The sequence below is a fragment of the Dreissena polymorpha genome, chromosome 12 (genome assembly GCF_020536995.1).
Source record: "Dreissena polymorpha isolate Duluth1 chromosome 12, UMN_Dpol_1.0, whole genome shotgun sequence".
In the NCBI taxonomy this organism is placed as follows: Eukaryota; Metazoa; Mollusca; class Bivalvia; order Myida; family Dreissenidae; genus Dreissena; species Dreissena polymorpha.
The window spans coordinates 28090568-28103334 of record NC_068366.1 but is presented as its reverse complement, the minus strand read 5'-3'; the positions used below and the strand labels follow the sequence as shown (position 1 = coordinate 28103334).

At 34.4% G+C, this 12767-nt stretch overlaps 1 protein-coding gene across 36 annotated transcripts in view; it reads right to left on the bottom strand.

The window, feature by feature from the left end:
- The window catches only part of LOC127854261 (zinc finger protein 37-like), a 28990-nt gene extending 16447 nt beyond the window's left edge, over positions 1–12543 (bottom strand). For 34 of the 36 annotated variants that reach the window (XM_052389323.1, XM_052389291.1, XM_052389294.1 and 31 more), the window contains exons 1-3: positions 12298–12336; positions 5239–5331; positions 4551–4707 (exon numbers count right to left, since the gene is read on the bottom strand). In XM_052389323.1, coding sequence (XP_052245283.1) covers positions 4551–4707; positions 5239–5331; positions 12298–12321 — 274 coding nt within the window. In that variant the 5' untranslated portion in view covers positions 12322–12336. Of the gene's footprint in view, positions 1–4550; positions 4708–5238; positions 5333–12297; positions 12337–12419 lie in introns of those variants that run through there. The other 2 variants (XM_052389324.1, XM_052389325.1) reach the window with 2 other exon arrangements.
- Positions 12544–12767: the final 224 nt, after the last annotated feature.

Here is a 12767-nt window from a genome sequence, read left to right as displayed (position 1 = left end):
TAATGTGCACATGCATCCGATAATCCAATATAATTACAACATCAATTACGAAAAAAATAATCTTTAACATTTATGACGAGAAATATGAGATTCATAAGCACATCCATATGCCGACGCCAATTTTCAGAAAAAGAGTACAGTGCATTATGGGACAGAGCTTTAATTGGGCGAGCGACTTTCAATTTAGATTGAATGCAATACGACACATGTACAAAGAAATGTTTTATTGCATCATACGCGTCATGTAAAAATCGTGCTTTCCGTGGACTTTCTGATAAATGGCAAAAATTGAAGTGAATCTCTGTTAAGTATACTGCGTTAGCACGTAAATAAATCGTTAGGATTATTTAATTTATTATTCGTACACGTACAGAAACAACAGAAACATTAAACATAAACAAAGATCTTTTTATTTATCAAGCATGTATAGCATATAATAAACGATAACACTGTCAAAGTTTATACAATACACGATACATACAAAACATTAACAGGTAATTCATCTATTCGCTATGAAATGTGAAATATTCCGTCATCTTTCTCTGCTTGTACGAGTCTCTGGCTGCGCAGTATACTAGTTGTGCGCAGTATATTTCACAGCCGCTCCTTTCATATGGACAAACTGCAATCAAATCAAAGTAAAAATGTTTTAATCGTTTTGAATAACTTTAATTTGATAATTATTCCACTTGCACTTACCTTATTGAAAATAGCGCACTGAGCCGCTCTGATAGAGAATACATGTAATAAACACTGACTCGCAAGTTTTCACACCTTTATTGACCTTTATTGACATTACACAAGAGATTAACACCAGTTAGCTTTCTCGTGTCGTTTAACTTCTAATCGATTAAAATCGGTTAAACGGACGGATAAAGCAAGCAGGCTGTGATCGCCGCCATCTTTGAATTTTCTGAAAATACATGAAGATGCATAACATTGGTTTGAATCAGAAATGGAAGGTTGGAGAAAAAACGGGATCCAAAGACCCCCCGCGTTATATTGGACACAGCGTTATAACGGACCGCACTATATTGGAGTTACAGTGTATTGTTTTAGACATTTTTTACACGTTATCAAGTAAATAACACTTGATGAAGCACAATTTAAATTATTCTTAATAGTAAATTGTTTACCCAATGTAGAGCTGGTAAAACCATTTGTTTTTGTAATATAATTACAATGTGTGCATCGTTTTCTGTTGCACTAGATAACTGAATGGATTTTTCTATTTTTATTATTATTAAGATTTGTATGTATTAAGATATCCTGTAAGTTTCTGGGTCTTTTGAACGCCACTTATGGCTTATGACTATATACTTGTTTCACACTCTCATTAAGAGATAACTTAAGCAGATTCCAGTAATTGTTAAGAATTTTCCCAATGTTGGGCAGTGAAGGGTTGTAAGTACATACAAATGGGATAATTTTCATATTAGCTGACTTTTTAACACTAACTTCTAGTGCATCTTCCATAGATAGCATGGACGCTTTTTTTAGCGCTTTGTCTATTACCTCTTTTGGATAATTACGTGCAAGAAAAATATCATTGAGATGAGTCAGTTCTTTTGTATAGGTATCATTATTAGAAGTGATCCTTCTATAACGTTTAGCCTGTGAAAATGGAATATTAGCTTTACAAGACATAGGATGGCATGAAGAATATTCAATATATTGATGACAATTAGTATTCTTTTCATGAACTGATGTATGAATGCAACCATTTTCATCCTTAGAAATATTAACATCTAAAAAAACAGCACTTTCCTTAGAAAAATTGTATGTAAATTTAATTGTTTGATGAAAACTATTAATTTCTCTGAGGAAATTTACAAGCTCTTTTTCGGAATGGTTCCAAATCATGAAAATGTCATCAAGAAATCTTAGCCATATAACAGGCTTAAACTGGCAATTTTTTAAGAAATTTTCTTCGAATTGACCCATAAATAAAGATGCATAACTTGGTGCCATTTTTGTACCCATGGCAGTGCCTAAGACTTGCAAATAATCAACATCATTAAATTGAAAATGATTTTTGGTTAAAACTAGTTTTATAAGTTCTGATACTGAAGTAATAAAAGATTCAGATTTATTATTTTTTCGTAAAAAATAGTTACATGCTTTTATACCATCATCATGAGGGATATTACTGTGAAGATACATCTAATGTAACTAAGTACGAATCGGTTGTTAAGCCTTGCAAACTATGTAATTTCTTAATAAAATCAGAAGTGTCTTTAACATAAGATGGTAAACATTCCATGTAAGGCTTTAAAATTTTGTCAATATGGAATGAAATATTTTCAGTTAAACTATTACAGCCTGATATAATTGGTCTACCTGGAAAGCCTAATTGTAGTTTAGTATCATGCACTTTATGAACTTTAGGTAATAAATAAAAGAGCGATGTACGGCTCTCTATAGATGGGTAAAGATTTTTAACATCAATTTCTTGGCAATCAATAGTTTTTACAACATACTCTATATCTTTTCGAAACTGTTCATGTGGATTCTCACTAAGTACCTCGTAGTATGTGCTGTTGTTGAGTTGCCGTTGGGCCTCAGCAATGTAATCTTCTCTGTTCATTATTACAATTTTGGATTCTTTGTCAGATTTTTTAATCACAATATTGTCATCTTGGCTTAAAGATTTCAAAGCTACTTGTTCTTCTTGTGAAAGATTTGATTTAATTAGTGATTTGACACACAAACCAACAGACAGGGCAAAAACAATATGTGCCCCACATAAATATAACAAGTGACAAAGTTTTTGTCAAAAAATTTAATAATTTTATGTTGCATATCAGTGTTTGCGGATTGTTGAATAACCTCAATAAAGCTCATGTTTATAGCCATATTAGGAACACTGCCCCTACCAATGGTGACAATGTTTTTATGTTTTTAAAAAGACAGTACCCATTTTTCGAACTCACCTGAGATATCATAAGAACTCATGTTCTGACCAAGATTCATGAAGACTGCACTGTAAATATGACTTAAAATGTTATCAAGCTTTTACTTTAAGTTGACCTAGAGACCTTCTTTTTGACATCACATAACCCAGTTTAGAGTTCAGCCAAGATATAATTGGGACAAATGTTCTTAACCAGTCTCATACAGATTGGACAATAAATCTGTACTCTAGTTTTATTAGGTAAAACTTGACCACGCACAACAGACAACGCAATTGATCACTCGCCCCCCCCCCCCCCCAAAAAAAATGGTTTGCTTCTTAACGATTTGCCTCCGATTTCATAACGACAAACCCCTTATTTCATAACAATTTGCCACACTATTACATAGAAATAACAAGATATGTGTTTGTCAGAAACACTTTGTCCCCTTTCCCCTTTTGCGCCGCTTTGAAGCTATATATTTGACCTTTGATCTTGAAGGATGACCTTGACCTTTCACCACTCAAAATGTGCAGCTCCATGAGATACACATGCATGCCAAATATCAAGTTGCTATCTTCAATATTGCAAGTATTCATTAAATGAGTGATTTTGACCATATGTTTGACCTTGAAAGATGACCTTGACCTTTCACCACTCAAAATGTGCAGCTCCATGAGGTACACATGCATGCCAAATATCAAGTTGCTATCTTGAATATTGCAAAAGTTATTGTTGGGGCAAACAAACAAACACACAAACCAACAGACAGGGCAAAAACAATATGTGCCCCACATAAATATAACAAGTGACAAAGTTTTTGTCAAAAAATTTAATAATTTTATGTTGCATATCAGTGTTTGCGGATTGTTGAATAACCTCAATAAAGCTCATGTTTATAACCTGAATAAGTATTTTCTTAACTGTGTATACATGTCATATATGATTAAAATGTACCAGTAAAGAAGTTATTTATAACCACACTTAAATACAGCCTATTATTGATCAAAACAGATATTGCAACCCACATTTTAAAAATGGCAGATACATAGAAGTAAAACAGAAGGGAAATAAGAGTTGCATAAGGATTGGTATCTACCAGTAAATATATTTCAAGTTATCAAGTATCCAGACATCTTACCACTTTTCAGAATAGATGTGTACTCATCCCTGGTAATAATCAAAACAAGAGCACCGCATAAAGGGTGCCACGCTTGGCTGCGAAAGCTTGTCAGAATTTTTTTTTTTTTTAGAGGTCACAGTGACCTTGACCTTTGACCTAGTGACCCAAAAATGGGTGTGGTGTGTAGAACTCATCAAGGTGCATCTACATATGAAGTTTCAAAGTTGTAGGTGGAAGCACTTTGATTTTAGAGCCTATGTTAAAGTTTTATATTAGAGGTCACAGTGACCTTGACCTTTGACCTAGTGACCCAAAAATGGGTGTGGTGTGTTGAACTCATCAAGGTGCATCTACATATGAAGTTTCAAAGTTGTAGGTGGAAGCACTTTGATTTTAGAGCCTATGTTAAGGTTTAAGCACGACGCCTGCGGCGGACAACGGACGAGCTGACTATGACAATACCTCGGGGTTTCTCCGAAAACAGCCGAGCTAATAAGAAATTGACATAATTAATCCTAAGTGATCTGTGCTACCTTTCATACAGAAGCCATAGAACTGTGTCTTGATGCTGGTGTTATTGTCCAGGAACATGTTGCCAGCCTGTGACCCCAGGCTGGTGAAGGAGCCGTCCTGGAGGCTTGCTGTAAGCATGATCACCTCCTCCCCGGTCTGGGCGGTCAGCTGATCTACCTGCATACAGGATATGCACACATCACACACAATAGACTTGAGTTGGAGATTCTCTCAAATGTGCGTTGTGAAATCTTCATATTAGGAACTATTGGTCTATTAAATTGCTTGGCCCTTTATTGCACACACCCATCTCAATGTTTTTTTACATGCTGTTTTATTTGTTCATTTGAAGATAATACGCTTTTGGAATGAAATTGATGCATCTTTCCTTCTTTTGGGGGAATTTTAAGGGGGATTTTCAGGCAGCAATATGGAATTTTTGTAATTTTTTAACCCAATTGGGAAAGTAACTTTTATCGGTACTTTGTAAAGAAGGGAAAAAATCGTTGTCACAGAACATACTTGTGTAAAAATAAACATTAAACCTAAAGCAAAACAGTCAAACAGCAATAAAAACCTTGACAGTTCTTTGATGTCCATAAGTCCACAACTGTAAAATTCTAATACCCTAACTTACAAAGGTTCACCAGTTAATTGCAAATATTGTAAGGCTAGCATAGCATTATGATGGTACAGTTCTGTACTGACCAGCAGCTTTATCTGGCTCTTCAGGACAGTTTTCAGGACCGCTTCATACCCAGGGATGCTTTTAACAGATGCAAACTCATCCATCATTTTCTCCTGGAAAGGAAAAGTACAATCATTACAAAATTTGTGAGCAAATGGACACTCTACAGAATGTGGGGTGGGTCAAAGTGCATTCTGATGAAGAGAAGAATAATAAGGATTGCCTAATCCACTTGGTCATACCGACATAAACCAATACTATTTTGACTGTAATAATTCATGTGAACAAACCAGGGTTTACAAAGGAACAGGCTATTTCAGCATAAACCATGTTTGGCCTTAGCTATTTTCTATAAATCCTGAACTAATTTGGCCTCAATAACAATTGTACAGTGCTCCAGCTAGGCCTAAATCGAAGGGCGCCGCGCCCTGCCTTCCCGAACCTCCGCCCTGCCCCCACCCAACCTCCGCCCTGCCCCCCCCTCCCACCCCCTAAAATTTTTTTTTTTTTTTTTTACATATGATTATTCATAAATCTCTTATTACATTGTAATTACTTTAATCCGCATTGTATACATTATATTTAAATGGTTTAATAATAATGGGAATAATACAATTATTTATAACATATAAATTAACATGCAATAGGAAGCATTCCAGAAACACCAGCGCGCTCGTATGTGCCCTTTTCACAAAATACTGCGCGTCGAAAGTGCCCTTTTGACAAAATACTGCGCGTCGAAAGTGCCCTTTTGAAAAAAAAGCCCCCCTGCCCTTTTCAAATCCTAGCTGGAGCACCGATTGTATGCTGGACTGATTGTTTGGACTGCCTTGGTTTTACTGAATTTAATGTTTCTTGTCTCTGATAATGTGAGCACTAAAATAAAAAAAATTTAAAGTAAAAATAATGCAATTCAATTTTCAGTCTTTATTTGTTAAAACATATAATACAAACATGCCATAATTTTTTAATCCTGATCGGGACAATCCATAAGAAATGTTGGGACATTTGACCAAAAAGTGGGACAGCTAAATGACAGGGGTTTTTCAGGACTGTCTGCGCCTCCGGAAAACGGAGGCACTCCCAAAGCAAACGGACCCGATCCCAAACCAAAATTTTAAAAAATCCCAATTTCCAAAAAACAAAAAAAACATTTTTTTTTAAAGAATGAAGTGTCTTATAACTTGTGTAACTAACCAGTGTTTGTTTTGGTAAAAAATATCTTATCTGCTATATGGTTTTGACTGTTCAGTTCTCAGGGCCCTCAATCTATCAAAATTGACTCCAATACATCACTGTCCGTTATATTGCGTTGTCCAATATATCACAAATTGGCTATGGTTATGGCTCCCAAAAAAAATGTGACGAGCATAATCAGATAAAATCAGGTACAAGCTAGTATTTTACCCTTTTTTTACCCACTTAAAATTTCTGTTTAAGCAGACATTCATAATCAAGTTTTGACCAGATTGTTTGGTTTCATGGTACATGTACATCACTGTAACACCTGTGTACTGCAATAAACAATAACAACACTCGCCAAACATCACCGATCATTTCGTGTGTTACCATTCTCTCTTGAAATTGCTTTGAACTGCCGAAACGCACCAGTGTACACATGAAGGTGTATACAATTAAAATTGTAAATGTCACAAGTCAATACTGACCTACATGTGTATCTCAACAATCTCAGCGCATAAGATACAGTGTAAACTACATGTACTTGCTTTTAATTTAGAGGTAAAGCTCCATCAGTTTGTCAAAATGCACTACTAATAAAGCCCATGTTTTCCATGAGGATAAGATGACGTCATTTTGTACATTGGGGTCTAATTTGTGCATGCTTTCTTGAACAATAAAACTTGGCAATTGTTTTCGGATAACAAATTTAATTATACGCATTTGAAAACACTTACTTGGAATAATGTTTTGTTTTATACCAACTAATAACATATGGATATAACACATACTTCAATGAGGTAGGTAAATAGCATGTTTTGAGATTGCCAAACTATGCTAATGCATATATAAACATGCATGAATAACCTGACAATTTATATCGCGCGCTGGATATATCAAGGTCTTGATTTTTGAACCCCTTCAAACGCAAAATATTGGACTTTTCAATAAGATTACTGTTATATAGATTGAGTAAAAGTCAACCCTTTTGTCCTATAGACATTAACATACATGTATATAGAAATATATGTTTATAACAGTTCAATACAGTTGTTGTATTTTGTTATAAAAATTCCCCCATTTACAAAAAATTCCCACTCTTAAGGGCTGCGAACCCCTTCCCCCAAAATAGTGTGAGGGCGCTGGTTCTTATCTCAGAGTGTAACTGTAACTGAAAAACAAAACTGCAGTACTTTAATAAACGTTGAACATGCCTAATATTGCATCTGTTTATATAAAGAACACAAAATAACAAATAAAAACAAATGTATTTGTTAAACCACTGAATTATTTGGCCAATTTTGTCGATAAAAAATTCCCAATTTGGTCAGACTCCTTTTCCCAAAATAGGCAGAAAAACCCCTGAATGATCAATCATGCCACCTTTAGTGTAGTGAGTAACCAGGGGGTTTTCTGCCTATTTTGGGAAAAGGATTCTGACCAAATTGGGAATTTTTTATCGACAAAATTGGCCATTTTGGGAATTTTTGCTTCGATGAAACAGCTCATTTGGGAAAAAATTGTGAATTTATCATGCTTAAATAATTCAGTGGTTAACAAATAAATTTGTTTTTATTTGTTATTTTGTCTTCTTTATATTAACAGACTGATGCAATATTGGGCATGTTCAACGTTTATTCAAGTACTGCAGTTTTGTTTTTCAGTTACAGTTACAATCTGAGATAAGAACTGAACAGTCAAAAACCTTATAGCAGATATTTTTGACCAAAACAAACACTGGTTAGTCACACAAGTTATAAGACACTTCATTCTTAAAAAAAAAAAAATGTTTTTTTTTGTTTTTGTTTGTTTTTAATTGGGATTTTTTTTTTATAATTTCGGTTTGGGATCGGGTCCGTTTGCTTTTGAAGTGCTGAAAAACTCCTTGTAATCAGTAAAGTACTTATGAAAACTCTATTTCTGGCAAATATTGATTCTAAATTTGTTCAAAAACTTCATGAACACAAATGTTCTCCCTTTTCCGGAAGTAAACACACATGTGCACTATGCATAAGCAGGGATCAAGCAACTGGCGATTTGGGCGATTATATCGCCGTGGCTTCCCTTTAATCGCCCGGATCAAAAGCACTGGCGATATCACTTCGCCTTAAAATCTGGCAATTATCATATCTGCAGCGCTATCTAAGTGGCTTCTGTTTATTACCGAATACACACCAAAGTTAATCAACTGACCGAATCGAAGAAACTCCGCCCCCTGGCGTAGTAAATTACCTATTGAAAATTGATAAGCAACCATTCACAGCGCTCGTCATTCGGATATTTGGCAGGAATCTCTTGACCAAGCAGAGTGAAATCAATGAAGCGTGTAAGTGTTACAAACGGTGTTTGTACTGCTATTGTCAAGTTTTATGGGGGTTATTATCGGATGAACAGCGCCTTTATGATAGTGAGCAATAAATAAAGTAACACTGTGACAAACTCTCACCACAATAAAAATTAGAACGATTATTAGGGCCGCTATTTCTTTACCATTTAATCAATAGTGACTGTCAATACCACTGGCCTGGCAAAAGCATTTAACAAAATCAATTTCTCCACAAAAACACATGAAATCTTGTTTCAACAGGAATTTATGAGCATTTCTGTTTACCGGTAATAGTTGGGAAAGGTAAAGTTTGATTAAGAAACCAAAAATTTCGGAAATAAAAAGTATTCCAAGTGTTGATTGGCCAGCTACCATGCGCACTTCAATAACAATAAGGTCAAACGATGTCTCATAATCGGGTACAGACAGGGTTTCATTTACTGTTCGAATTGCGAACACTTTCATTAAAACAAAGAGACAAATATAGAAAACCAGTTCGATATAAATGGCAGATGTTTTAAATGAAATTTTATTAGATTTTCGCATTTTCACAAATAAGATTTTTATTGAGCCAAATTCTCAATATTTTCGCAAATGACTCAAATGGCAAACGGCAGCGCGAGCCCTGTTGCACCCCTTTGATGTAATGGTGTAGTTCAAAATGGCTGCCGCGAAGTGAATAACAGCGATTAAGTTGAAAATTTGCACAGGAAAAATTTTGTTCTGCTCTAAACTCGTATATTATACGCACCCCCTACTTGAAGAAAAAATCGGCAGGTAAAAAAGTGCGTATTATATTCGTAGATTTACGGTAATAGTTTCATTATTATAATATTTTGGGAAAGGAGAAGTTTGATTAAGAAACCAAAAATTTCGGAAATAAAAAGTATTCCATTCACTCGTTGTACTATATTTCGGATATGTTAAAAATTCGGACATTTAAAGATACGGACATTTATGTGTTGGTTTGTTGTTGATAGTTTGTAAAACTATGTTTTATGATATTTCAGGCAACTAGAATGGATGGTGGCAATTATCTGGGCCTTTCTGTCAAGAAATATGCGTTAAAAACATTCAATTATTTGAGCCTAGATATCATCCACCACTTACAGAAAACGTTTTAACAACAGAAGCTGTCAAAGCTGATGTATATCATGTCCAAATGACCAAATATAACTGTTTTTCAATATGAAGTGAGATGCTTTATTTTCTGATGTTTTCTTTTTCCCTTTCAAATGATGTAAATTGGTGTGATTCTATGTTTAAAATTAAATAGTTAATTTTGAAACATTTATGCAGCATACTGTTACATCGATGTTAACATTATTATATTATTTTGGTTATCTGTGTTGTTTATCAAGATGAAAAAAAGTTATTTATATACAAATAAAGCTTATTAAGACTTATGAAGGTATGACTTATGAAGGTACTTATAGTTTTTTATGTATTACCATACTTTTTAAACTGATAATACAGTCAATGACATTAATGTAATGTAGTAAGGTTTCTTTTAATAATTGTCCTAAGTGATTGTTCATATTAATAAGGTTGGAATAACAGACAGTTTTCACACTGCGAAAAAGTGGCAACAACTATTTTTGGGCCAGTGAAACCCCTGGGTCATGGTTCACAATGATCCATTGGTGATCGCAAAAGATCCACTTCTCCCTAAAACTGCCTCACTTCTCCCTCTCCAGAGCTGAGGGAGAAGTGACTTCTCCCAAAAATTGGAGTCTAGCTTGATCCCTGATAAGGCTACATGAAAAGTGAAATGCTGGGCATGCCTCCATTAAAAATTCAATTGGGACAAATTAGGCCTTAATGGAACATGTGTAAATTGTTCTATGCTATGTGTGCGCATCAAGCACTGCTTCTAGGACCCCTGTAAATTTAGATTGGTGCAATATGTACAGACTATTTTATAAAAATCAGTCTAAAACATAATATAAGTAAATTTATCTGAAACATTCATGGGAATGACTAGACAAATTTTCTTATATTGGGACTGTCCCGCAGAGATAGTGATCTGGCATGTATGATATATATCTTTTTATTTAATATTCTTTGTATCATCTTTGATACTTGGCATAAGTTTATCCTTTGTCCTGATAAAAAGCACACCAAAATTATGCGTACATCAGGCCTTTTCCGCTCCATTTTGGAAAAGCGTCACACTGAAATTTTTGGAATTTCGCGTCATGAAAAATCCCATTTTGGGAAAAAAAAAATCGCAAAACTGGCTCAATTGGGAAAAATAATCGCATGTAAATAGTGTTTCTTATATTTTAAAGAAGTCGTTAACTGATAAATAACGACTATTTTGATAACATATTATTAACATTTTACAAAATATAATTAACATGTGTAATCATAAGTGCAGGTTTTTTTATCTGATTTTGGGGAAAGGGCCTGGCCTTTTTGAGGCGGAAAAAATCGCCGGATTTTGAAGAAAATAAGGAAAGTCTTAATAATAAATTTAACATATTTTACTGTTTTTAAAACGAATTCAAGGCACAGATAATTCAATTATGCAATATTATTTTTTACTACACCAGATAAGGTTAGCTTATAAATTTAAAGGTTTATAAAAAATAAAAATAAATTGTTTTTTTTCGGAATTGGGATTTTTTTTCAATTGGGAAAAAACAACCAGATTTGCATTGGGAATGTGGCCGATATTCGGACCCGTGGCATTGGGCGGAAAAGGCCTGTACATGTACAACTTCACATCATCTGTATTCCTAGTCTTATTAACAGCCCTTATGGGCCAACCGTGAAAATCACGTCAGCGTGTTTAGAGTGTTTATGTTTAGTTCGTGACTCTTTTTCTTGGTCACCATTCTACTTATATCAGACTAATACCGGGTTTTTTTTCATTCAAAATCGGGTCCGGTAACCAGACACATTCCCAATAAGAAAAAGTATATATTTTTCCCAAATGGGAGCTAAAAATTCCCAATGGAAGATTTCAAAAGAAAGAACAAAAAATTTATTTAGATCTCAATATTTTGTTCATCTACCATCCAAATAAGTTCAACCTTAGTAAATATAATACCAGGCACACTTGTATCCTCAATTTTGAAGCATTTTTTAGCAAAAGAACACCAATTGCCCAACTTTAGTCAAGACGACATGAATTTACCCAATCCAAAGGGACCCGGCCCCATTCCCAAAACGGTGAAAAAAAACACTGTAATAGGAGTGCACCGCGGATGTAGCCATGATTTTAACAACATTATATATTTGTGTCCATATCTTTCAGTATGTAAGGTAAATAGAAGTCTTCTACTGTAAACTCAACACTCTGAAGCCTCAGTGTCTCTGTTCATCATCATAGAAAGTGTGCGTGTATTGATTTTTGTATAATAAGATCGTAAAAAACAGAACATGGAGATCTTTTACTTTCTGTTCAAAGTTTCTTAGACATGGATTTAACGGGAATCAAATCAATCTGTGAAGATGAATCGTTTATTGCTGAATTGTTTGAATTAATTCAGAAATTCTTTCACTCGTTTCCCTAACCGCTCGATACGCGGTATCCGGAGCCGAAGGATACTGTCCGAAAATTACTCACCAAATAGTTAATAGGGTCAGACATGTTCAATACCCAGCAATATGATATTTTATCATTTACATGTTATTTAATGGATAAAACATTTTTTGTGCAAAGCAGATATGTAAATGCAAAAAATATACCTAGTATAACACAGCAATTAAGTTTGTAGTTCAGAAAATAAGTTCTCATCCAAAAAAGTTAAGTTAAACGAAAGCATAAAAGTAATGACAGGAAGTGACAAAGGCTACATATAACTGAATCTTGTTTCTGTATCCTTAGATCAAAATACACGAAACTTTTTTGAATTTGCTACAAAATTACAAGATTTGAAAAGGAAAACACAATGTATAAAAGTTGTTTCGTGCTAGATGGGGAATCCTAGTATCCTCTGATAACCGTGTAATGGCATATACCGGTACACCTAAACAATCTGAAACTCGAGTCCGGTTGTCAGATGTATGTAAATCTTATAAATATCGCTTGTTGTT